The sequence below is a fragment of the Neomonachus schauinslandi genome, chromosome 5, assembly GCF_002201575.2.
Source record: "Neomonachus schauinslandi chromosome 5, ASM220157v2, whole genome shotgun sequence".
In the NCBI taxonomy this organism is placed as follows: domain Eukaryota; kingdom Metazoa; phylum Chordata; class Mammalia; order Carnivora; family Phocidae; genus Neomonachus; species Neomonachus schauinslandi.
Genome location: NC_058407.1, coordinates 100,009,453 through 100,034,897, shown reverse-complemented (window position 1 = coordinate 100,034,897; position 25,445 = coordinate 100,009,453). Strand labels below are relative to the sequence as shown.

Below are 25,445 nucleotides of genomic sequence, written 5' to 3'. Positions count from 1 at the left end.
TTCCTATCCCACGTAGAAGATTAGGACCTATATTGAGGTCCACAGAACCCTGCGAGGCCTGGCCTTGCCTGCCTTACACCAGCAGCAGAGCACTTGACTCCTTCACTCAAACCAGCCACACCACCATAAAACGCGGGAACTGTGCATGTCATTTCACTTAAAAGAGTGAAATCTCCCATCTTCCTGTCTACTGTGTTTCTTCCATTCCCTTTCCAAATGCAGAACATCTCAGACCCTTATTACCAGAAGGCAAAATGAAAAGGGGTTAAGGGCAGTGCTGAGTAAAGCCAAAGTAAAGAGATCCTACGTAAGAGAATTTGTCCTCTTTCTGGAAATCATTATGGCTACTCTCTGGCTGTAGTTCCCCAGCTGCTTGCCAACCTCCGATAACTTGAATGCACCACCCATTGTCCTCAATTATAAAATCTAAGGATGGTAGTAAAACCTCGTTTAGCATGTAATGAATAACACTAAATATACCAATTTGGGAGGCAAAAGTAAGAATGAAAGATTCACAAAGTGGTTCGGAGGAGGGACGATCAAGGAAAAAACGCCTTCAAGAACTTCCAGACTTCTCTGGCTAGGAGAGAGGACTGGTCCTATCCTGTGCCCCTCCCCCAAGGCTATAGGTTCCAACTGTCAGCAATGCTTCACACATAAAATTGTTGTTTTGTATTTTTCTTTTTTATTGAGGTGGAATTCCCACAACAGAAAACTAACCATTTTAATGTGGACAATGCAGTGGTATTTAGTCCAATTAACGTTGATGTACGACCACCACCTCTATCTAGTTCTGAAACATTTTCATCATCCTTTGTTTCCTCATGTTTGGACTCCAGAGGCAGTGAAGGACTATTCTTCATCCTTCAGTTAATAGCCAGTAGAGTATGACAGACAACAATCCTGAGGCGCCTGGCTGGCTCAGTTGGTAGAGCATCCAACTTTTGATCTCAGGGTTGTGAGTTCAGCCCCATGTTGGGTGTAGAGATTACTTAAAATCTTTTAAAACAAAACAAAACCAGATAACAACCTTGACAGGCTCTGGGATCAAAGCTTCCCAGAGTGGGTGATCCTTTGTGACATAGCCAAATGTGTGAGGAAGCGGGTGGGACTCAGAAGGAGAGCTCTGAATAACAGCATTTCACTCAGGGCAGGGCTGCCCACACTGTTGTTCTGTCTAATTTCTGGGACAAGTAAGTCTGAGAAAGAGGTTTCTGTACTTGAGGACTTCTTAGGACCTTCAGTATGCTAAGGTACACTGTAGATTAGAGAGGGAAAGGGAATGAGGAAGTCTCAAACTGACCCTATTAGGAAGCCCTAGGCCCTGCCCCCAGGATGGTGAGTGGCTCTGGGCCTCAGGTGTAGAAAGAGTTTTAAAGGTCCTGATTCTTACCTGGCCATCCTAGGCAGACAGAACTTGGACCCCTCTGTCTACTTGGAGGAAATGGACAAAGAATCTCCCTGGAAATTCTGCCCACTTAACGCCCGCCCCCCCCCCCCCCACCCCCCCACCATAGCAGGTTTCAAATGAAGCTGTCGTTTGGCTGGTTGGTAAAGAATATACCACCCACACAACTGTATCCGTGTCATCTAACCAGGAAGACGGCCTGGTGAGGCAGTTCTGGGGAGTTAGCCCACACCCATGCTCAAAGAGTGCTTGGCTTAAAAAAGACGAGCTCTAGAGATGGTGTCAGTGGAGACCCACCATCTACCCCATTAGAAAGGGCCAAGAACAGGGGCGTTCCTTGTGGAGCCAGGGATCTGTCCACATGGCTCTGCCACTTACTAAGAATGCAACACACAATGCAGTTAAAGTAATTGATGCAAGGTGGGGAGAGTAGAAAGATTTGATTCATGTCATATTTCTTGAAGACCTATCTTACCTCCCTTTCTAAATTTATTTGGTTCTCTTGACAAAAGCCAAAAGGCATGGTATCCATAATGTCATCATAATGACAGGACCTACAGGACAAACATTAACAGGCAACCCCTGGCATAGAAGGGTCAAGAACAAGAAACACAACCGTTGAAGAAGATAAAACTAAGGCACTGTGAAATGCTGGGCCAGGGTATGATTTCAGAGAACTGGGTTAGACCAGGGCACTTGGTGGCAGAAGCCTGGTGATCCTCATCTATTTTGTCCTGGGTTATTTATGAATTTACTTATTTATTTATTTTACAGTTTCATTCAAAAGGTTGGAAAAAGAGAAAACAATGGAGAAATAACAGTGAAAAGAAACATAATTCAAAACTTTTTAACTTTACGTTTAGAGGTAAACATTTTAAATTGGCTTTTGCTTTTCTGTCCCGTAAAACCTACGATGAAGCTTAAGGTGTGAGCTAGAATGAGAGAACAAAGATGTGGTAGAGCAGGATGAGGTTGTATGCAACCCCTCCATAATGAGGTCATGTATTTAAAGCACCAGGTACACCTGTATGACACTAGAGCCTTTGAATGGACCTGGCCAAGCCCACAGTATACCACCAAAAACAAAAACTTTAGTATCTGCAGTCCCCAGTATTTGTCTGGACTGCCTCCTGTTTACTGTTCTGTTTGCTGTTCCTTGTTCTCATCTTATCTGGCTGTCAGATCCATTGTGACCTCTGGGACAAAATGTGCCATCCCCCTCCCACACCCCCAGGCAAAAAGGTCCTGCCCTCAGTGCCTTCTCCCACTTTGTTCAGATATAGAAAGCGAGACCATCTCCTATCCAACCTCCCCAGGTGAGGTGGATATCCTTATTTTCACAATGTCGACTCCTGAAAGATCAGTGCATAAACTGGTGTGGACCTGCAGACCTAAACTTTAAAATATTGAACACCTGCAGAATTTTACAAATATTAGACTTCTGACGCCCTGATTGATGAGGCACCCTGAAGAAAGACTGGACTGATTTAACATGAAAAGTTTCCCTAAGAGGCCAACCATGATGGTGACGTCCCATTTACACTACAGAGTAAGGCCACTAAGGCAAGGAGGCAAGAGCTTTTTATGGAGGGGAGGGCACAGGGCAGAGCAGATCCAAAATTTCCACAACCCTGATTTCTAGCCTGAGGACTTTCCTAGGAACTATGGCATAAATGGTAGAAAGGAGCTGGGGCTTTTGGATCAAACGCTCTTGGTTTGTGTCCCATCTCTACAACTTTGTTTTGTTACTTAATCTTGCTGAACCTGTTTTTCTCATCCAAAAACCGGGATAATACAAGCTCTTAGGGTTGTTGTGCTGATTACATGAAACAATATATATATGAAACGTGCTTCGCTGCAAGTGGTTTTCAAACTACTGACCACAAAAGCATACACGCACCATTTAAAAATTATTTTTCACATAAGTCAGTATATAAAATATACATATTTAAATATACACAATTGAAACAAAGGTTTCACAGAAAGAATATTTACTACTCGAGAGTCACTTGGTATTTTCTATTTATTCTATTTTGTTTTTCTAAATGCCGGTTCAATTCACTACATTGTTTTCAGGACTCCTAACGGGTAACTATATAATTTTTTAAAAAAACAAAAAAACACTGTTGGAAACCATACAGTTGTCCGTAATTACGATTATTATATTCTCTGGTTTAGCCTGATGGCTGGGAATCTTCGTCGCTAGGGCAACAAAGGGAAGAGGTCAAGGTTATTAGGTCAAGCCCTGGAGAGCTCGTTGCCTGGGGAACAGATCGCCCCCCCCCCCCCGCCCCGCCCCGCCCCGCCCCGCCCCGGGTCAGGGTTGGTCTACCCCCTGCTCCCTGGAGCTCTGGAGGAAAGGAGTGGCCCAGGCCCCTATCACTCACGTCGGTAGCTCGGTAAGCCCGCCCCCACGCCCAGAGAGCTCGGAAGACCCACCTCCTCTTTAGGATCAAGCGACGAAGGCCGCGATTGGAGGCTCAGGCGGTGACGTAACTTTCCGCTTTGGCTGGCCTTCCGCTCGGGCGGCTCTCGGGGAACATTTAGCGGCGCTCCCCGGTCCCTCGGCCCTTGCAAGTGCGATGAGGTCGGTTAGCTACGTGCAGCGCGTGGCCCTGGAATTTAGTGGGAGCCTCTTCCCGCACGCGATCTGCCTCGGGGACGTTGACAACGACACGGTCAGTGCATGCGCACTGCGAGAGACGCGGCCCGGCTCTGCGGCTCTGCTCAGGGTGGGGCGGGGCCAGGGAAGTGGAGAAGCCGCCCGCGGCGTGCGGCGTGCGCGTCGCGCCTGCGCGGTGGGGCTGGTGCGGTGGCCTACGGGAGAACTTGCGGGTAGCTTCTGTTCCCGGACGTCGGGACCGAATTCTGGTGTTCTTTTAGGGGCATAGATAACTGACCCTTTGCCTAAGTCAGTAACTTGTTCACACTGGGTGCCTGGTAAACTGGTGGCCAGATCTCCGGTTCATTGCTTCTGTCGTGATGCCTTCTCCAGGGGCAGCAGCTCTCAAATCATTTTACCTTTCGAAGTCTCAAAATAAGCTTACAGCGCGCCTTTGCTGCTATGACACATGCCCCTTAAGCGGGAATACACTGCTGTACTTTTCTGCCTCTACCCCAGTCTTGCAGGGTTTCTATAGTGCCTGCCCCATAGGGTCTGGCAACTTGAAAGCGTTACACCTTGGTTGAATTACAAAAACAGTTTACATCTACCGTTTCATCTCTCCCCAGTCGTTCTTTTTTTCGTTGTTTAAATGAGTTAATACAGGTAAAGCAGGCAGAACTATGCCTGGCAACACAGCTAACGCTGAGTGTTAGTGTTGTTAGTATTTGCGTTTATTTTTCCGCAAATATTTATTCAACTGCCCATCGTGCGCCAAGGACTGTGCCAATTCTGGGAATTCCAAAATGAACAAGACAGCCACAGCCCTCAGGTAGTTCATAGTCAGGTGGGGTGATAGTCACAAGAATAACAAAATATGCATTGATTAAAATATGTAAAGAGTTTTGGGGTGGAGCCTCAAAGTGGATGGGGGCTGTTCCTGGTGTGAGACACTCTTTTAACAGACTGCATGTTTTCATTCGTTATTTCATATTTTTAATGCAAAGCACCTTATTGCCATCCTCTCCTACCCTCTCCCCCGTCTCCCCCATCTCCATATTCTGCCTCCTTACTTATTCTCACCTCCCTAACCGTTCTGTGCTCTCTTCTCTGGAAAAAAACAAGGGCTAAAACATGCCCCCTCTCCCCCACGCCCGCCCTCTCCCCCAGCCTCCTTTGTGCTGGGATAGAGAAGATATTTTATGAGGCCTCTTTTGGCTGTCCTCCGTGGAGGGAGGAAGGAGTTATTCTCATAAATTTGTATTGTTTTCTGGGCTTTCACATTTCTTCATATGCCAAGCATTACAATTTTATGAGAAAATCAAGAGAGGCATTTTCAAATAGTAAATTAACAGTGACTTTAGGTGTGCATTCTTTTCTGTGTTATCTGATTGTCTTCTTTGTTTAAAAGGGAAAAGTACATGCCTTTTTTCATAGCTTCACAGCATCAGCTTTTTTGGAAATTGAACTTTTCTAAGTGGATTGCAGTAATACACTCAGTTCTGCAATATTAGATATATTGTACTACCTTTTTTTTTTTTTTTTAATCTGAGTTGTAAGCTTCATAAGGATAGGAAATTTTTCTCTGTTTTTTCACTGCTGTATTACCAACACTTAGTGCCTGGCACATAGTAGGCACTAATCAAATGTTTGTTGAGTAAATGAAGACAGTTATGGAAAGCAAATGTGATTATGTCTCTGAAAGCAGTTTGAAGGGCTTTGCCTGTTACTGATAAATATAGCTGAAAGAAGGGCAAGTAGTTGAGATAGTTGCCTAGTGATTATGTGTGGTACATTAAGCCTGCATGAGAGTGGATAGAAATTCTGTTATTATAAGGTTCCCCAGGCAAGCATTTGGAGATTTGGGGCAGGAAAAAGACTTATTTCATCCTAATAAATCAGTAGCCTAAAGTTCTTTGAAGCTAATTTACTTCCTGGTAAGTTGGGGGGAGGAGAAGGCAGAAATAGAATGCACACCCTCTTGGACTGCCCACAAAAAGCCTGGCTACACCAGGGGGAAGTCTCTAGAAGGCTGTAGCAGATAAAGACCTCACCTCCTCTCTCCTTGAGTATTTCTGGTGATGGTACTCTCCAGCTGGGGTGCTTTAGTGTCAGTGAGTGACCTCCAGAGGCCAGAGCCAGGATCAGACACAGAGAAGCAGGACTGTTGGGAAGTTACAGCGGCGGGAAAGCAGATGGGCCATTTTGGTAATGTCCCCTTCCAGGAGACCAGCCATTACCTCATTGACATTGCCTGTCTTGCCTGTTGTTGCCTGGCTGGGTCAGATCTACTTGCATACCGTTTTATGATATTATTCCTGTGTCTGTGCCCTTGTTAAACAGTGAGCCTCAGCAGGGAGTCTGCGACATTTATCTTTGTACCCTCAACTCATTGTCTAGCTTTACCTGAAAAGTCAAGGGCTGACTGAGCATTCTTTTTCATTCTGATTTTTCTTTGTTCCTTAAAAAAATCTTTTTTGGGGGCGCCTGGGTGGCTCAGTCGTTAAGCGTCTGCCTTCGGCTCAGGTTATGATCCCGGGGTCCGGGGAAGCCTCCTTCTCCCTCTCTCGCTCCTGCTCCCCCTGCTTGTGTTCCCTCTCTCGCTGTGTCTCTCTCTGCCAAATAAATAAATAAAAGATTTTATTTATTTATTTGAGAGAGAGAGTGAGCATAAGCTGGGGGGGGGGGGCGGTGGGCAGAGGGAGAGGTAGACTCCCCGCCGAGCAGGGAGCCAGATGTGGGGCTCGATCCCAGGACCCGCCCCCCGCATCATGACCTGAGCCGAAGGCAGACGCTTAACAGACTGAGCCACCCAGGCACCCCCAAAAAATCTTTTTTGTTATTAGCCTATTAAGTAAACCTTTATTGAGGGCCTGCTATGGACTATGGCATTTGCTGAATGAATGTATTAAAAAGAATGGATTGTATGAAAGATTCTAGGGTCCCTAGCTTTGGAGGCCTTTAACTAGAGGCTGAAAACCACCTGGTGTTAGTGCTCGCGCTATGCCAGTCACTGTTTTAAAGGCCTTGTGCTGTTAGCTCAATTTCACAACAACCTTATGTGGCAGATACCCTTATGATCTTTGTTTTATAGATGAGAAAATTTAAGCATAGGGAGCTGGATTCAAATCCAGGTAGTCGCACTGAGCCTCTGGGCCATGCAGCTGCTCTCCTGTGTCTGTCCAAATCCTCTGGGGCAGACGTAATGGAGACATCAGGTGGAGAGATGTTAACGTAAAAAACACTTACTTTATCCTTCTGTCATCTAATATTCCACCAGAAACTCCCATAACTATTTAAAAAAATAAATTGAAGATTCAAATCAAGTAAATCATTATTAATAAATCCCAGTTCATTTTTAACTTTTCCTTACTGTTGATCTGTTATGTCTTTGTTGCCTTTAGAATTAAAGCTCTTGGGACGCCTGGGTGGCTCAGTCGTTAAGCGTCTGCCTTCAGCTCAGGTCATGATCCCAGGGTCCTGGGATCGAGCCCCGCGTCGGGCTCCCTGCTCCTCAGGAAGCCTGCTTCTCCCTCTCCCACTCCCCCTGCTTGTTTTTCCCTCTCTCGCTGTGTCTCTCTCTATCAAATAAATAAATAAAATCTTAAAAAACAAAACAAAACAAAAAGAATTAAAGCTCTTGAGAATGTAATATTCACTCTGTTTTGAGAATAGGAAGGAGGTGTTGGCTGGCTCCGCCCCCCAAGGGGAAATCAGGAAGCTACTTGTGGAAAAGGGGTTTGGTGCTACCTTGTTACCACTGCTAGCCCCTGGAAAGGTAGCCGGCCTTTGGGGAACCACTGGGCCAGATACAAATAATGAAGAGGTTTCGCACAGGGCGCCCCCTCCTGAAAGCTCGGCCACCACTTGAGGGCGCCAGAGGCCCAGAGCTTGGAGGCTGATGCCTGCAACCCCCTTCATGCTGTCCCCTGCAGCACCTCCATCCCGTGTGTTCACTCATACACACCGTGATCAAAAGGTCTTGCTGGAGAGATGAGGACCCCCAGAGCTGACCTTGTCTTTTCATTTGGCCCTTGATTAAATACACAATCTGTTTATAATTTTCCAAAAGTTAAATATTTTGGGTTGTTTTCAAAACATGTCCCATTGACAATGGACAGATTGGGAAGAGCTGAAGTCAGGCATGCAGGCCATGGAGCTGTTCCCTTGTCAGACTTTTCTGGGAAGGGTCATAGATTTCTTTCTCTCTTTTTTTTTTTTAAGATTTTTTTTTTAATTTATTTGAGAGAGAGAGAGTACAAGATGGGGAGAGAGGCAGAGGGAGAAGCAGACTCCCTGCCGAGCAAGGAGCCCGATGTGGGACTCAATCCCAGGACCTGGGATCATGACCTGAGCCAAAGGCAGACGCTTAGCCGACTGAGGAACCCAGGTGCCCCGGGTTGTAGATTTCTGTATTGCCCCATTCTGCTAACCGCCACCCCCCCACACACACACACACACCCCTACAGGGAAATAAAGAAACTCTGGGAAACTATGGCACTGTTAGTTGCAAAAGATTTTTTTTTTTTTTTTTTTTACTAAAGTTGATGAAGATACAAGTTGAGGTCTTGTGATGTCCCCAGGAGGGACCCCATAGAGAAAAGCTTGAGGTGGTTCCATAAGATCCCATCCTGACTAACCCTGTCTTCTCTCCCCATTCGAAGTTAAATGAACTGGTGGTGGGGGACACCAGCGGGAAGCTGTTCGTATATAAGAATGATGACAGCCGGCCGTGGCTCACCTGTTCCTGCCAGGGCATGGTCAGTGTTCAACTCCCTGGGGCTCGAGGGGCGGAGGGATCCTTCCTGTGCAGGGACTGTCAAGGCTCAGCTGCACAGGAGCCCGCCGGTATGTCTCAGTTCACCAGCTCCTCAGACCAGCTGCTGTTTCAGTCTTCATTTGATTCAGGGAGGGGAGCCGCCAGGCAGCGCGCTCCCAGCTGGTGGGCTGTTTTTTATTTTCTGTTGTGGAGTGGCTCCCTTAATACTTTAAAAGCTGCCGAGGTCATCTGATCTTATAAAGTATAGTAGAAAATGGGGGTAACACTTTGAAGAAGTCTAGAAATAGATAAACTGGCTATACTAGATATGAGACTTTTGTTCAGCCCAGACCGTCTTAACTACTTTAGGTCTTCCTGTTGGTGTCTGGGTAAACCAGACCCATAGTGCAAGGACTCCATGAGCGTGAACTATCAGTGTAGGTCACATGGCACAAGTTTTCAGCGAACGATGGTTAGTTAGCGAACCGTCTCCTTGCTTCATGGAGTTTAAGGAGTACTGGTCTCCCTCAGTATGTCTCCCTTTTCCTTTGCAGCTGACTTGCGTTGGAGTTGGAGATGTATGTAATAAAGGAAAGGTAAGAACCCTCGGGGACCTTGGGACTTTGGTAGAGCTCCAAGGCTTTACCTAGATTGATCCCCATCCCCTGGTGGAAACTTCTTCAGCCCTCTCACTTCTGTGCTTTAATAACGAAGCTCGTGCCCAAACGTCCCTCTCCAGTCCATCCCTCCCATGCCTCTGCCTCTCCCAGAACCTGGTGGTGGCGGTGAGTGCTGAAGGATGGTTTCACCTGTGTGACCTGACACCTGCCAAGGCCCTGGATGCTTCTGGGCACCACGAGAGCCTAACGGGAGAGGAGCAGCATCCAGTGTTTAAGCAGCACATCCCTGCCAACACCAAGGTCATGCTGATCAGCGACATCGGTGGGCATGGCTGTCTCTGCAAGCAGCCGGGGGGGATAGGAGTCAATGTGTAGTAGAGCCGCTCTCAAGGGATTCAGGGAGGTAGTTAGCGTTCACGTGTGCAATTATTATGCATTTTATGTTGAGTTACTGAGCCCCCATTATAAACTAGGTATCATTCTAGGCAGTGGGATTGCAGCAGTGAATAAAACAGACAAAAGTCACTGCCTTCTTGGACCTTTACTGGGAAGGGATGGAAAATAAACAGTGTAAAATGTTGTAAGATAATGAAGTCGTATATTAGAAGGTAGGACGTGCCATGGAGAAAAGAAACCACAGAAAGGGGCTAGCGAGTGTCAGGGCGGAGAAGTAGAGGTACCAATTCTAAATGGAGTGGTCAGGGAAGTCCTTGCTGGGAAGGTGACATTTGGTCGAACACTGAAGGTGTTAAGGGAGTGAGCCCCGCAGATACAGGGCTTGACGTTTTGGCCCGAAGCTGTCTTGAAGGTGGTGGTAGGTACGTGGCATGAGTCAGGACACTCGAGTTGGGTATCTGAGAGGAGCAGCAGGAGGGAAGAGGTGACAGGACCTGCAGAGCAGACCCAAAGTGCGTGAGGGTTTACTTCGGGTGTGAAGTTGTGGAGGGTAAAAGCGCCAGTAACAGTGATATTAGTGGAGGGACAGGGAGGACATATGTGAAGGATTCAAGCTCGTGACTACACATTTGGCTCCAGACGCATCTGACTTTCTGGATCCGCAGATGGAGATGGGTGTTGCGAGCTGGTGGTAGGTTACACAGACCGTGTGGTCCGGGCTTTCCGCTGGGAAGATCTGGGCGAGGGCAGTGAGCATCCGACGGGGCAGCTGGTGTCACTCAAGAAATGGACACTGGAGGGTCAGGTGAGAGGCTGAGTGTGGGGCTCAGGGGCCTCAGGGGGCAGGGAGGAGGCCCTCCTGGAGGGGGCTCCAGGGAGAAGAGTCGTGGGCCAGGGTTTAGGGTGGGAGGAAGGGAACATCTCCGTGTTGAGAGAAATCCAAAGAAGAGAGTTTCAAATCAGGGTCTTAGGGGCAAATGACTAACCATAGGCAGAGAGGAGGGAGCACTGGGTAAGAGTTAGGAGGGTGCAGGTGGTGTGATGTGCTCTGTGGCAGGGTGTGGACCCCATAGGACAGGTGCACAGTGGAGAGCAGGTGGGCTGTACGGAGAGAATGGCACCGGGCAGGAGCCCCGTGAACTCACATTCTTCCTCCTGCTGCTGCCCTTGAACCCCGGGGCACGGTTCCCAGGGCCCCTGCCCCATGCTCTCCCCTGTTCTCTGCAGGGTCCCATTTCCTTTTGTCCCCAGCCCTCTGTCAGCCCCTGTTCCCTGGTGCAGGTAGACAGTCTCTCAGTGACTCCGGGGCCCCTGGGTGTGCCAGAACTGATGGTATCTCAGCCGGGCTGTGCGTACGCCATTCTGCTGTGTACCTGGAACAAGGACACCGGGCCGCCCCCTACCTCAGAGGGAGCTCCGGAGGGCAGTAGGTAAGGGAGCAGGCCTGTGGACGGCGTGGGGTGCATGGAATCCAGATGGGTGCATGGAACTCCAGAAGTGTCTGTAGTTGACAGAGCTGCTTCAGCCGGATCCCGGCACAGTACCTTTGCCCCACTAAGGAAGATTATTTGGGGACCCAGGGTATCCTGGGCTTTAACCTTATAACACCTGGAGGAGATTCCAAGATTCTAACTTGGCAGCTCTGTCACTCTCCTTTCTACTTGCCACATGGGCCAGACAGGCTCAGCAATCGGTTTCCAGGCTGATTCACATCCTGGGAGCTCATACAGAGATTGGGGCCACAAAAGTCCTGGAGAACTAGGCTCCCTTGATCCCCACTTAGTACCCCCCAATGCCCCACACAGGGAGGCCCTAGCTGCCCGAGATGTCATGTTGCACCAGACTTCCGGCCGCATCCACAACAAGAACGTCTCCACCCACCTCATTGGCAACATCAAACGAGGTGAAGGTGGGCTGGGGGTGCAAGAGGGAGCCGGGGAGGGGGTAAGCACCAGTCCTGGGAGAGCGGAGGTTGCAGGGCCTTCCCTTCCTCCCCGCCTTGGACCGCCCCTCACGCTGTACGCTCTGACCTTGCCCTGCCCTTCACGTTTTCTTCTTCCGGTCCTTCTGTTGCACCCGCAGGCCACAACGCTGAGAGGGGTGGCTCTGGCCTCTTTGCCCTCTGCACCCTGGATGGTGAGTTTCTGCGGGGGTCGGGGGCTGTGTGCCTGTGGAGTCCGCTCAGGGGTCCTGTCCCGCCCACCCTGGCCTGCCTGTCCCCCCCACAGGGACACTGAAGCTTATGGAGGAAGCAGACAAGCTGTTGTGGTCAGTGCAGGTGGATCACCAGCTCTTCGCCCTGGAGAAGCTGGATGTCACGGTGAGAGGAACATTCTTACCTTCTTGACGTGGGGAGCTGAGATTTAAGTGAGACATTCTCCTTTCACGATTCCCTCTCCACCTTTCTCTCCGTCTCTTCGGACGGACTCTAACTGCGTCTCAGGTGTGTCTGTTTCTCTGTGCTCCTCCGTGCTCAGCACTGTCCCCTTCTCGGCAGCACGTGGCCAGCACCCTGTGGCAGCAGTAATGGCTCCAACGAGAAATGAGTTGTTAGGGTCCAGAAGTGAGTTCCTCGCCCCAACTCCAGATGTACGTTCTGTCACTGTGTTCTCATCTGTCTACGAGCCTCTCTATGCTAAGGCCGCGGCCCCCGAGTCTGCAGATGGGGCCAGGCTTTGCCGCACCATTGTGCACGCGGGATGGTTTAGGAGAAGAGGCCCGAGGCTTTAAAGCCGGAGAACAGGCCTGGGTTGAGCCTGACTCTGCGCCGCCTCCCTGCCCTGCTGAGTGACCGCGCGTAAGCGACTTCGCTTCCGTAAGCTGGAGTGTCCTCCCTGGGAGGCTGGGAATACCGTTGCCCACTTCATGGGCTGTGTTGCCACAGATGCGCGGAGGGAGTTCAGCAAGAAACTTAGGCTCGTTTTCTTTCCCAGCTGGCTGTTTGTCACACGGGGCCAGATGCGCTGCTCCTTCATCTTTCATCCAGCCCCCATCTCGAGGGCTCTTTGTGCAACATCTGCTGGCCACCCTTGCAGCCTGGTCTCCGGCCTTTTTCAGGGCAATGGGCGTGAGGAGGTGGTGGCCTGTGCCTGGGATGGACAGACATACATCATTGATCACAACCGCACCGTCGTCCGCTTCCAAGTGGACGAGAACATCCGAGCCTTCTGTGCAGGTGGGACTCCGGCCCGCGGCCCCTCTCTACCCATCGTTTGTCTGCCTCTCATGTCCACTCTCCGCGTCCCCTAACATGAGGCTTCATAAACAAACGAGCTCTTCAGCACTTGTGTTAGAGGGTGATGGGGGTTCTAAGTTGCCATCTGTACAGTTTTTTTGTTTTTTGGGTTTTTTTTAAGACTTTATTTATTTGAGGGTGACGGCAGAAAGCACAAGCAAGGGGAGGGGCAGACAGAGAAGCAGGCTTCCCGCCAAGAAGGGAGCCCAATGCGGGGCTCAATCCCAGGACCCTGGGATCATGACTGAAGCTGAAGGCAGATGCTTAACCGACTGAGCCACCCAAGCGCCCCTTACAGTTTTAAATAAGGAATAAAAGAGAGTGACAGGCCCATCTCTGGATATCTTCAAGAATGGGCTGAGTTTGGAGTGCCTGGGTGGCTCAGTCGGTTAAGTGTCTGCCTTCGGCTCAGGTCATGATCCCAGGGTCCTGGGGTCAAGCCCCATGTCAGGCTCCCTGCTCAGTGGGGAGCCTGCTTCTCCTGCCTGCCACTCCCCCACTCATTCCCTCTCTCTCTCTTTCTATCTCTATCTCTCTCTGTCAGATACATAAATAAAATCTTAAAAAAAAAAAAGACTAATTCAAAAAATAATAGGCTGAGTTCTTATCATCTCTCCGTCTGGGATGTGTGAAGACACTGGAAAGTTCTTTCCCATCCGAGCATGTCAGAACTCTGTGAGGAACATTCTCCCAGAGCATTCGCATTAGTTCCAAATCAGGAACTTGGAAAGCAGCACTGGCCCTTTCAGGGGACATGGGGATATCTTTGGTTGCTGAGATGCTAAGAATTGCACAGGGCTCTGGGGTACATTCTCCAATGTCCTGAAAGGTTAAAATGACTTTGAAGAAGGGATTGCCACCAAAGAGAAGCCCGAGTCTCTGATTGCGTTTTGCTAACCTACCACTTGGACTACCAAGACTACCCTTCATTCCTGCAGGGCTATCACTAAGATGGGAAAATCAACAGCTCTCAATTTTAGGGTGCTATTCTGCCTGGTGTTTTTCCATATGTGAAATGGGCCACGTATTTTACCTATTTTTCTGAGTTCCCACCACAGACGGAATAGAAAGAGGGCCTTCGGTTTTCTGCTTGACATCTGTGGGAAGGTGGAGACTGCTGACTGCAAGCCCGCATCGTATACTCTGGCCTTCCCCGCTGGGACTGGAACTCTCTGACCTCTGTCTTACCCCCCACACCCCTCAGGCCTCTATGCCTGCAAGGAGGGTCGCAACAGCCCCTGCCTCGTGTACGTCACGTTCAACCAGAAGATCTACGTATACTGGGAGGTGCAGCTTGAGCGGATGGAGTCGACCAATCTGCTGAAGCTGCTGGAGGCTGAGCCAGAGTTCCAGAGCCTCCTGCAGGAGCTGGGCATGGGTGAGTCCCAGGAGAACTTGCAGCTGGAGCAGCCCCGTGCCAGGCGCCCAACCTCTGACCCACCCCTTTCTTGCCCTCAGATCCTGACGATGTCCCAGCCGTCCGTGACCTGCTTCACCAGACCCTCTACCATCCAGACCAATCACCACAGAGCGCTCCTGCGAGCCTCCACATTCCCACCTAGCCGGACTTGCCTCTTAGCTGAAGAAGGAGCCTCCTGAACCACCCCCCGCCCCAGGTATCCATGGTGCTGGCAGAATAGGGAGCAAACATCACAGAGGAGCATGGAAGGATGGCGGCCACCCCAGGGGGGCTGTAAACTGTAGCCTTCATGGTCTTCTTGGTGAAAGAAGAGGCGAGTTGACCCTCTGTCCATTTCCTTGTGTACCTTACCCATCACATCGGCAGGATCATAGGGACCCCAACCTCATTCCACATCATCTGGGACCGCCCCCTCCCCAGAGCTCCCCACTTTCCTTATGTGGCAAACAGACTTGTTTGTGAGCAGGGGGCACAAATCTTATAAGGTGCTTGCTTGTAAAGAAAGCAGGCTTTGGGGCCAGTGGAGCAATGAGTTAAGGGGGCCCCCCCCCCCCATTCCGAGCTCCAGCTCCCTTGGCACAGCTCCAAGTCATTGGAATTAGTGATTATTGCAGAAATGGCCCACCGTTTTGCTTTTGAGGAGAGTCTTTCAGGACATTTTACACTCTGGTCTTAACTGTTCCCAGCAACCCTGAGATGATTTTCTTCAATTTAGCAAAGAAACAAACCGGGGCCTAGCACTTTCTCATTTTGCCATGTTTAAGTATCGTGCAGCTTTGTAGGCCTTGCTCCCATTTCCCCCCAGAACACTCCATCTGTGAGACAATGGACATTTAAAATCTGATGCAGGTTTAGAATCCAGACCACAATCAGAATTATATCTTGGGCCAAGTTTATCCCTTCTGCTCTCGATTCTGCACGCTCTAAGTCAGTGTTTTTTCACATTACAGGTTTCAATCCTTTGGTGGGTTGTGGTCAGCATTTTTTGGCTAAATGAAATAGGACAGAATAAAATGGAATGAAAAATATCAGAGCATATTGCTCACAGTATGGGGAAGTATTGTTTGTTGTGCGTGTGCATGTGTGTACTGAGTACAAGGTAAAATGCATTTCCTGCCATGAGTTGTGTTCAGGGGAGTTTGAAACCATTGTTCTCAATTATCTCGACCCAGCCGGATGGATCAACCTGGGGGAAGGTCCACATTCACACTGCCTTTCTTTAAGGAAGCCAGGGCAGAGTTATCAGTTCAGACTCTGATCAACATGGAGGAAGACCAGAGAAGGAGATTAGCATAGAGAAACAGGTGTTTATTCAAATGGAGAAGCAGCTGAGCTGAAGGCCTGCCCCTGGGTCCGGGGTCTGCAATTACAGAAGCAGCAAGAGGAGGAAGGGAAAAGGCAGGGCCAGGAAGGCAGAGGTGATGGGGCGAGGCAGGAGGGACGAGGGGATCCTTTTTTTTTTTTTTTTTTTTAAAGATTTTATTTATTTGAGAGAGAGCATGAGAAGGGGGAGGGTCGGGAGGGTCAGAGGGAGAAGCAGACTCCCTGCCAAGCAGGGAGCCCGATGCGGGACTCGATCCAGGGACTCCAGGATCATGACCTGAGCCGAAGGCAGTCGCTTAACCAACTGAGCCACCCAGGCGCCCGGGACGAGGGGATCCTTATTACACATGTGCTAGTGAGCCCCCTCCTCTTCTTCTGAGGGCAAGGAATGCAGCAGGGAGAGGCAAGACCAGAGGTCAGAGGGCAGCTGGGTGGTATCCTGCTTCTTCTCTGATCTACCCCGGACTCATGATTTCGTTTCCACTCCAAGGGCCCTAGTTTCCTAGCTGAGGTTAGTTAGACCACTCTCTTCCTCTACCCCTAATCCATGACCCGAGGGACTGAAACCAGCCAGAAAGACACTCAGGGGTCTGGCTTCTTAAGGTCTGGGTTCCTGTCTTCACAGTGAAGGTGAAAAGCCTCCTTGTCTTTCCACTTTGGCTCAGAGCCTGGCGGGGGCTAGAAAGCCACTGATTCCAAAATAAGACAAGCTCAAGCTCAGGAGGCCCTAGATGCGGGGAAGGGAGAAGGTGAGGGGAGGTGAGGAGTTCTAGAAATAAGAAAGAATACTGGTTAGGTGCAGTCTGAGTACCGAGCACCCTGACATCCTGTCCACCTTGTGGGGCCAGTTCCTGACAGCACTCCTCCAACACACCCCACCCCTCCCTGAAATTCAGGGTCCCACTGTGTAAAAAAACAAGTGGAGAAGAGCTGCCTGGAGAAATAGTAGAGGTCCATCCAAGGTCTTGCACAGGGTGATCACTGGCTTCAGATGTTGGCAACCCCCAAAAAGGTAACTAAGGAAGCTCCCAGCCTTGTGAGCCTGGCGTTCCTCTGCCAACTCACCTTCCCATTGCATTGGAGTGTTCGGTTGCCTGTTTCTTCCCCCACTCAACTGTGAGCAGTCGTGTGCAGAATCAGAAAGGTGGGCATCAGCAGGGACAGGGCCCCGGGTGGGTGAGGTGCGGCAGTCTAGTTGGCAAAGGTAACGAGCCCCAGAAGGCGAGGGGAGGGGCGTGGGAGTGAAGGCCACTGAGGGTGGGTGGGGTGGATGGCGGGGGACAGGTGAAGGACGGTAAAGGCTGCAGCCTTTGACTCAGGCCAGTTCCTACGACGCCACGCTTAACGTCCTTTTCCGCCATCCTGACTTGGAGGGGAACGGGAAGAGAGAAGCCAGGCCCCTGAGGTCACAGGCCCTCTGTCTGGAAGACTCCTGGAGGATTGGGCAGTGGCTGAGAAGCAGAGAGGAATGTGGCTGACTGAGGGACGGCAGGGTCAGGGTGGCAACAGGAAGGACAGACACAGTCGTCCCCAGCTACCTGGCTGTAGTAATGCCCCATTCCCCCCCATACGGCTCTTCCCCAAGGCAAGGTCCTTCCCCTGGGGACCGACTGGTTCAGCAGTCACTGGCCAGGCTCTTGGTACAGAGGCAGGAAGGGCAGCTCTGGGAAGGGGGCTCTCAGGCGCAGTACTCCACGCTCCAGGTCGATACAGCACTGTGGGGGAGGGGAGGGGACGGGGCACCTGTCTCAGCAGGGAGCCCCTCTCAGGCCCCTCCCACTTCCCACAGTCTCCCCCTACTCCTTGCTTTTGCCCCCGTTTCCATTCACCTGGAGCCCTGGGCTGGGGGGACAGTGGGACCTGGTTCTTATTTTTCACTTGTGGGCAAATAAGGAACCTCTAAGGAAGCGAAGGTGAAATCACGACATCTCCAGGTCTTTCTCATCAGAAGCTGAGCCACACTTCCACGCCTGTGCCTTTTACCTCCTTTTCCCAGCCCTTTGGGTCAGGCTCCAAGTGTGGGTCAAGCGCTAGCATCCTCCTTACCTTGAGAGAAAGCAGCGTCTGTAGCCCAAGGCAGAACTCGGGACTCTCAACATCTGCAGGAATCATTTGAAAACAGATGAGGCTGGAGGGGCCCCCAGTGGTCACGGTGCCCTCCTGTCAACGCTCGCTCCTTGTCTGCCCACCCCCTCCCCCAGGTCTGAGGATCTGGGCCCAGAGACTGGGGACACCCCAGCCAGGAGAGGAAGAAGAGGGCTGGGAATGGAGGGAGGACTCACCCACCACCTGAGCCGAGCAGGCCACCGTCTCCTGGCCCAGCTGAAGCTCCAGCTGCTCCACCTGGGTGGGGGGCCCAGGTGCTAGGCCCCCCCCCGGGGCTTTGAGGACCTTCCCTAACCTGTGTTTGGGAAGCAAGGGTTATGGCCACCCCAGCCCCAGCCCCTTAGGCAGCTGACACCCCTGCCCACACACTTGGGTTCTCATCCAATCCCTTGGCCCCACGTGGGGTCTAAATCCTTGTCTTTGCTATCAGAGCCCCCCCATCAAGTCTTTTTTTTAAAACTACAGCTTTCTCGATATATACTTGATAGACCACAAAAGTCACCCTTTTACAAATGCAGTGGGTTTTAGTAGATTCGTAGAGTTATGCAACTACTAGCACTATCTCATTTCAGAATATTTTCTGAATATTTTCCGCCATCCATTCCTTCGGGCCGCGCTCTTACCCCAGGCGGCTGAGGCATCCAGTGGAGATCTGGTTGTGGTGGGTGCCTGTGTCCACGGCCACCCGAAGCTCCTGGTCTCGGCACTGAGAAAGAGGGGCGTGGGGGACTCCGTGAGCCCCCAGGGGGAAGGGATCGGGCTTGGATCCTTCACCTTTCCCAGCCCTTGGATGTTTCCCTCTCTGAAAAGAGTGAAGGGAAAGAACCGAGTCTTTCAAAGTGATTTTTATGGCACTCATCCAACTGAGGCCAAACTGGCTCTTAGATGAAGGAATCAAAAAAGGAAGTAGAGCTCCCCGTGGTGAGTCCATACACTTGGGAACGCTTTGACCAGAAATGGAGATCTGTTCGTGGAGAGGAATTCTTGGGAGGCTGAGGGCCTAGTTTAGAGAGGTCTGGGTGAGGGATAGAGGAGCGAGTGAGAAGACCAGGCTGCCGGGAACTTCACATGTGGGTAAGCGACAGGCTCACCATAGAAACGACCGGTTCGCTTTCTTCTGGATATATACACACATTATGGGTGACGCTCAGATATCCCAAATGCATGCAATTTTCTCATTCCAGACATTTATTGAGCACCTACTGTGTGTGAGATTTGTGGCTGGAAGGCACAGGGGTGAATGCTGTGCTTGGGTGTATGGCACGTAACCCACATGCTAGAAAGTGTTAAGGTCTACGAAAGGATTGGCAGTGACGTGCCCTAGACGGGAGGGAGGAGAGGCTGTTTCCTCCTGGGAAAGTCAGGAAAGGCTCCAAGGAGGAGGTACCATTTGAGGCCTTAGGCTGTCACCTTGGAACACACGGGCTTTTTCTGGGGGGGGGGGGCGGTTGCAGGATGCCTACGTGCAGGCACCGTTCACGGACGGAGAAGGCACTGAAGAGTACTCACACGTTCGCATTCGAAGATTGTATTTGATAAAGGGAAGGAGGAATGACGATGACAGGTGGAACAGCACGGAGGGAAGATGGGTTGAGGCAGAGAGTAAAGCATGTACAGGATCCCAGTTTTTGGTCCAGGCTGGGGGGAGAGGTGCCTTTTCTCCCTCCCTCCTTCCCTCACCACCCAGGGGAGAAAGGAGGGTGGCTGAAGTGAGCCAGTCACAGGCAGGATTGTTCATGAAAGCCAGTGCCCTGGGGAGCCTCTCACCTTGCAGTTGACCAGAAGAGCCGGAATCTCTGTCTTGCTGGTCTTCCTCCTGCTCTCCTGGCCATGAATCAGGGCCTGCACCAGGGGAGACTCCCCCTGAAGCTGACTCTGGTTTCCCTCCACCAGGCGTCTTTGGATCACGCTGTGCGGCTGCTGGCTCCGTCACAAAGTAAAGAAGGCAGACAGGTCTAAACCCGAGTCTCCAGGCCACTCAGTTCTCCCACCTTAGTCATCCCACGATGGTCCCCAACCCCATCCCAGTCCTGCATCTCACGGGAGCAAGAAAGGGGCAGGAGCTTACCCAAGGATCCCAGAAGTCAGAGCATTATAGCAGAGTGAACCCCAGTATCACATCATGCCAGTTTGCTGGGATCCCAGGAGATTGCTCAGCAATGAAGAAATGGGAAGAGAACAGTCCATTCTAGGTCAGACTGACCTATGGGCCGACACGACCTCTCAGGGACTAGTATGCGTGGGGAGCTTTTATCTCTGGTCTAGAGCACATTATTTGTCCTTTTTTTTTTTTTTCTCTGTTTCCCCCTTTGGCCTCACCCTTCCATGGACTGCAGATGCCAGGGTTGATGATGTGATGAAAAAGAAATCAGTAACAACAACAGAAGACAAAAGAAGTCACGTCTTCAAAACTAGGAAGCCTGAACTCCCCCTCACCTGCAACCAGCTTCCCTCTGTCCGGTCACTTCACTTCCTAACTTCTGCCGGCTTTGCCTTCTCTATTTATTGAGTCCATCCCTGCTTTGTATCACTGGTTTTGTTCAAGCCTCAGCCCAGCTGGCCTGGGTCACCGGGCCGCCTCCCTCAGTTCCTAAGAACCTGCCTCCAGTACCCTTGCCTCTCAGATACATCTGCCTAAAGCCAGTGATGATCTAAAGCCCTCATGACTCAAAGTGGGGCCCTCAGATCGGTAGCTTGGAAGCCTGTTAAAAATGCAGAATCGAGACCTGCTGAATCAGAAGCTTCATTTTAACAAGATGCCCTGATGATTCGTGTGCATGTCAAAGTCTGAGAAGCACCAAAGTAAAACAAAACTCTGTTACTCCTGTTTAAAATCGATCCAAGCACAGCCGCCTCCCACCGCCTACGTGCTAAAGCCCGAACTTTTTAAGGTGATGCACAGCCCAGGTGACCTGGCCACTGCCTGGTCTTCAGCCTTGTCCCCCGCTCGGCACATCTGCCCCTGTGACCCCGCTTGTACTGCTTACCCCAGGCTGCTGTTCGCCTCCACACCTTGGCTCCTGCTCAGCCCCCTTCCTCAGACTCCTCTTTATCATTCTCTAGGCCAGACTGGATGACTGGTTCCACATACTTTGTTCAGGAACTACTCTTTAGGGGCGCCTGGGTGGCTCAGTTGGTTAGCATCTGAAAGCTCTGCCTTGTGCTCAGGTCATGATCCTGGTGTCCTGGGATCAAGCCCCGCATTGGGCTCTCTGCTCAGCGGGGAGTCTGCTTCTCCCTCTGTCCTTCACCCCACTCAGGCTCTCTCTCTCTCTCTCTCTCTCTCAAATGAATAGATAAAATCTTTTTTAAAAAATGAACTACTCTTTATTTGGGAGACAGGTTTTTATCTAAGTCTGAAATTCCATACATACCCTGTAATTAATGTGCAGTTTACCTCTTCTGGGAAGCCCTCTCTGACTTCTTTGTACTCTTCATTCCACACACCAGGCTGGGGCCAGCACCCCTTCTCTTAGCTCCTTTTGTCATGCTTCTCACAGATGTGATTTGTGGATTTTAACTCCCCCATTAGCCTGGAGAGCCTGTGAGGTCAGGTCTTTATATCCCAAGGCTTAGCTTAGCATACGGTAGGCACTCAATAAATGTTTGTTGAAGAATGACTGTATCTGTCCCGGCTGCCCACATGCTTCTCCACCTGCCCTCTCCTCTTGGGAACCTGGGATTGTTTTTCTACCCTTGGTTTAATGAGGCCCTTGAGGCCGGCTCCTCCTGCCAACAAGGCTGCCAGCAGGAGACCCAGCTCCGGAAAAAGGGCAGTGAACTCCGGAACTGGCCGGAAAGAGCGGCCCTGCGGTTCCCAGCTCCCCTCCTGCCTTTCCCGCGATGGAGACAGGCTTCAGGCCCCCGGTGCTGTGCAGTTTGCTCCAGAGTTATCCTAGGGAGGGAGACAGTGGGGTCCTCCCAGGTGTCTTCACTCCCAATGCCACACAACGGACCTGCTTGAGATCATTCTCTGCGAGGTCCCGAGGCAGAGGGGTGAGGTGAAAAGCTCGGGACGTCTCATCAGAAGGCTGCATCTGCCCTTCTGGGATGGCAGTGTTAAAAGAGCCTCTTCTCCAGGGCCAGAAAGATGTAGGATGGTCTCCAAGCCCTAGAGCCGTTGAGGACCAGCCCCCCCCCCCCCCCGTTGCCCTGTTTCTCCCTATTTCTCAGCTGTGCTCGCTGTGTAGGCAAGGAGGGGGCAGCCCTGAAGTTCCCTGAACTGAGATCTCAGTCCGGTCGCTTTTCGTCTCTGGGCGCTGCGGGGAATCAGCTGGGGATCGGCTGGCCTCTCGGCTGGGTTCCTGGAGGGGGACCATTCATCTAGGAGGAATACGTCAGGGCTAGGTCAGGAAAGGGAGAGAGCGGCTGCATTAGCCTCCTGGCTAACGCCAGGCTGAGGCCCCTGGAGTTGACTTCGTGCCTCTCAGGTTGCAGGACTGCCCTCCCCTCAGACCCTCTGATGAGGAATTGCGTGAGGGTACAGAGTGCTTCCAAGCCCTTCTACCAAAGCCTCGCTTTCTTCTCGGAGCCAGGGGCCAGATCGGGTTCCATATTCTCAGACCCTACGGAGTTTATTTTCTCTCGCGGGCCAAATGGAGCAGTAGCTGGAGGAACAATCCGAATTAGACCTTAGTGCTTTCTGTTTTCCAGGCACTCTTCGAAGCCCCTTATAGGTATTAGTTCTGCCAATCCCACAGCACCCCGATGAAGGAGAGACTACTAATTTTGTCCTCGTTTAGCAGATGAAGAAGCAAGCTCCGAGACAAAGCAACTCGCCCAAGGTAGCAAGTGCCAGAGCCAGGATCTGAACCCAAGCAGCCTGGCTCCAAAGCCCATGCTCTTCATCACTCTCTCAGAGGGAGATGAGTGTATGCGGCTGTCCCCCGACCCACTCACCTCCTCGTTGTTACGCGCCCCCCCCCCATTCCCTCTGGAGGCCACAGCCGCTGCAGGAGATGGAAGGAAAGGAGCCTGGAAGGGCCAGTGCCCCTACAAGGGAGTAAGGGGGCACTCTGGAGGGCCGGTGGCTCAGGTAAGAGCCATGCAAAACCCTGGGCTCTGGAAAGGACGGAGGCCCTTACTGCTTCCATTGTGCAGGGGAAAGACGACTGAATGGCCGGAGCTGGTAGGAGGGAATCTGTTGTTTCGGGATAGGACAGAAACCACAACCCTAAGCTGGCCAGGCCTCCAGGCCCTTCCAGCAGCTAATGACTGCTCCAGAAGGTTCCTGTGTCCTTGTAAGCCTCTTCTGCTAAAGAGCACCTCTCCTCATCACCCCAAGACAAACGTTGAACTCTTTGGGAGAAGCTGAGCAAGGCAAACAGGGTCTCCCAGAGCCACCAAACCATGGGAACATCCCCAGTGAAGAGTCTGAGAGCGGTCAGAGTGGAGCCCCTCAAACTGGGACTAGCTCTGCCCCATTCTCAGCAAGGGAGAGGGGATCTGAAGGCTTAGGGACTGTCCTTTCCAGCCCTCCACCCCCCTCCCCAGGATACAGGGAGATGGAGAGGAAGGGTGGGGAGAGGGCTGCCTCACCAAGTCCTTGGAGGTGCCGAGCCTCTTGAGGCTGTCCAGGGGGAGCAGGTCGGCAGAGTCCTTGTGCAGGAACTGGGTGGCCTGTCTGAGCCGGCGCTGCTGGCTCAGGGGGGCTCGGTCCCCAAGCGCTGCCTGCTGTCCCCTCCTCCTGGAGTCTCCCTCCTCTCTCCTGGCCTCCAGCCTGGTGCTCACAGCCCCTGCAGGGCTTGACGAGTTTGATGAGCAGGGTGGGGGCTGCTGAACTTTCCTTCCCTCCATCCCCTCTGCCTCCTGCTTCCCGCCTGTGCCCGCTCCCAGGACGGCAGCTCTCCTGATGGGAGGGTCTCCACGGGGGCAGAGGAAATCAATAAATCATGTGCAGGAGCAGCCGCGTCAGACACCAGTTTCCAGAGATCGCAGTAGAGGGAGTGAGGCTCCGGCTGGAAAAACCCAGCGCTCCAGGAGAGGGGGGGTTGGCAGGGCCTGCAGGTGGCAGGCTCTGCAGCGCATCCAACTCTGGGGTCCTGGTCGGAGTGGTTGGTGGAAGGGGTGTGTGTGTGTGTGTGTGTGTGTGTGTGCCTGTGTGTGTGTGCGTGTGCGTGTGTGTGCGTGTGTGTGTATGTGCCTGCAAGCTCGAGGGGGTGTAAGAGTGTTGTAAACTGTCAGGGTATCCGTGCCAGCTTGTTTGAAAGGCGGTGCGCGTGGGTGTGCGGGGGAGTCAGCCTGCGTGCTTGCTGCGTGCGTGGGAGGCAGGCACGTGCATCCATGTGCATGCGCCCTCCCTTCTCCTGGGGCTGCCCCGCTGCTCTCTCTACTGGGCTCCTCTGCAGGTCGGGGGTGGGGTGCAGGCCAGTAGCTAGGTTCAGAACAGAGAGGGGCAGCCTCAGAATGTCCTTCCCTCCTCTCCTTACCATCAACAGGAGAGGTTTCACCTTTCTGGGTCTCGACCTTTCGGCGTGGCAGGTGTCAAGAGTCTTTAGCTAATGTCCTTTCCAGCCCTTCACCCCCCTCCCCAGGATACAGGGAGATGGAGAGGAAGGGTGGGGAGAGGGCTGCCTCACCAAGTCCTTGGAGGTGCCGAGCCTCTTGAGGCTGTCCAGGGGGAGCAGGTCGGCAGAGTCCTTGTGCAGGAACTGGGTGGCCTGTCTGAGCCGGCGCTGCTGGCTCGGGGGGGCTCGGTCCCCAAGCGCTGCCTGCTGTCCCCTCCTCCTGGAGTCTCCCTCCTCTCTCCTGGCCTCAGGGTTCTGGGTCCCAGGGGGCGGGGGGCGGCAAGAGCAGCTCTGAATCTCCCCACAAGTGGGGCCCCAGCTTCTCCCTCTTCTTTATGTAAGGCTGATTGAGTCCTGGCTCTTTAAAAAGTGTTATAATTCAAACACTCAGGAAGTTATCAAGAGGGGCGCCTGGGTGGCTCAGGCCCTTAAGCGTCTGCCTTCAGCTCAGGTCATGATCTCAAGGTCCTGGGATTGAGCCCCACATCAGGCTCCCTGTTCAGCAGGGAATCTGCTTCTCCCCTTCCCTCTGCCCTTCTCCCTGCTCATGCTCAGATAAATAAATAAAATCTTAAAAAAAAAAAAAAAGTTATCAAGAATAACCAATATCTTTTACTGGCCACCTCAGTTAAAAAAAATAACCGAACTATTATAAATATAGTTGAAGCGCCCCCCTGCACCTCTCCTCCCCAGACAAAATCCCTTCTTCAATCTGTGTTTCACCATTCCCATACTTGTCCTTTTATTCTTTATGCATATGCATATACATGTATCCTAAGCAACATATCATTTAGTTTTGCCTGACCCATCACATATATCCTTCTGCAATTTGTCCTTTTTGTGCTCAATATTTTGTTAGTGAGATTCATCCATGAGATATGCATTGCTCTATTAATTCTCTTTAACTGCTGTATGTTATTCCTCTGTGAATGCATCACGTTTAGGAAATTTAGGTTATTTTTCGTTAGATTTTGTTTCTGTTTTTATTTTTGTAAGTAGGCTCCATGCCCAACATGGGGCTCGAACTCAACGACCCTGAGATCAAGAGTCACATGCTCTACTGACTGAGC

The 25,445-nt window shown here is 51.5% G+C and overlaps 2 protein-coding genes across 4 annotated transcripts; one reads left to right on the top strand and one right to left on the bottom strand.

The window, feature by feature from the left end:
- Positions 1-3,874: 3,874 nt before the first annotated feature.
- Positions 3,875-15,449, top strand: ITFG2 (integrin alpha FG-GAP repeat containing 2). Of its 3 annotated transcripts, none has more exons than XM_021690690.2 (12): positions 3,875-4,086; positions 8,675-8,770; positions 9,324-9,365; positions 9,540-9,711; positions 10,451-10,590; positions 11,067-11,215; positions 11,591-11,694; positions 11,868-11,921; positions 12,014-12,105; positions 12,843-12,960; positions 14,225-14,398; positions 14,479-15,449. In XM_021690690.2, exons 1-12 carry the CDS (start codon positions 3,991-3,993, stop codon positions 14,580-14,582), a joined length of 1,341 nt encoding a protein of 446 aa, XP_021546365.1. In that variant the 5' UTR covers positions 3,875-3,990; the 3' UTR covers positions 14,583-15,449. The 3 variants fall into 3 exon arrangements, with proteins under 3 accessions (XP_021546365.1, XP_021546366.1, XP_021546367.1); XM_021690691.2 differs by having other exon boundaries at positions 11,591-11,688; positions 14,479-15,429; XM_021690692.2 differs by lacking the exon at positions 14,225-14,398 and having other exon boundaries at positions 14,479-15,429.
- Positions 15,450-17,313: 1,864 nt separating this feature from the next.
- Positions 17,314-23,762, bottom strand: NRIP2 (nuclear receptor interacting protein 2). The gene is given in 7 exon segments (XM_044914969.1): positions 17,314-17,478; positions 17,810-17,862; positions 18,046-18,159; positions 18,485-18,575; positions 19,637-19,789; positions 23,408-23,644; positions 23,682-23,762. Coding segments are annotated over 7 exon segments (822 nt in total). The 3' UTR covers positions 17,314-17,385.
- Between the last annotated feature and the right edge of the window lie 1,683 nt (positions 23,763-25,445).

Bases quoted from the DNA above. Each gene is read 5' to 3' on its own strand.
- ITFG2 (XM_021690690.2), top strand. From the start codon at position 3,991: ATGAGGTCGGTTAGCTACGTGCAGCGCGTGGCCCTGGAATTTAGTGGG. The intron at 9,712-10,450 runs GTGGGCATGGCT...CTGGATCCGCAG, and splicing joins CATGCTGATCAGCGACATCG to ATGGAGATGGGTGTTGCGAG. The intron at 10,591-11,066 runs GTGAGAGGCTGA...TCCCTGGTGCAG, and splicing joins AATGGACACTGGAGGGTCAG to GTAGACAGTCTCTCAGTGAC.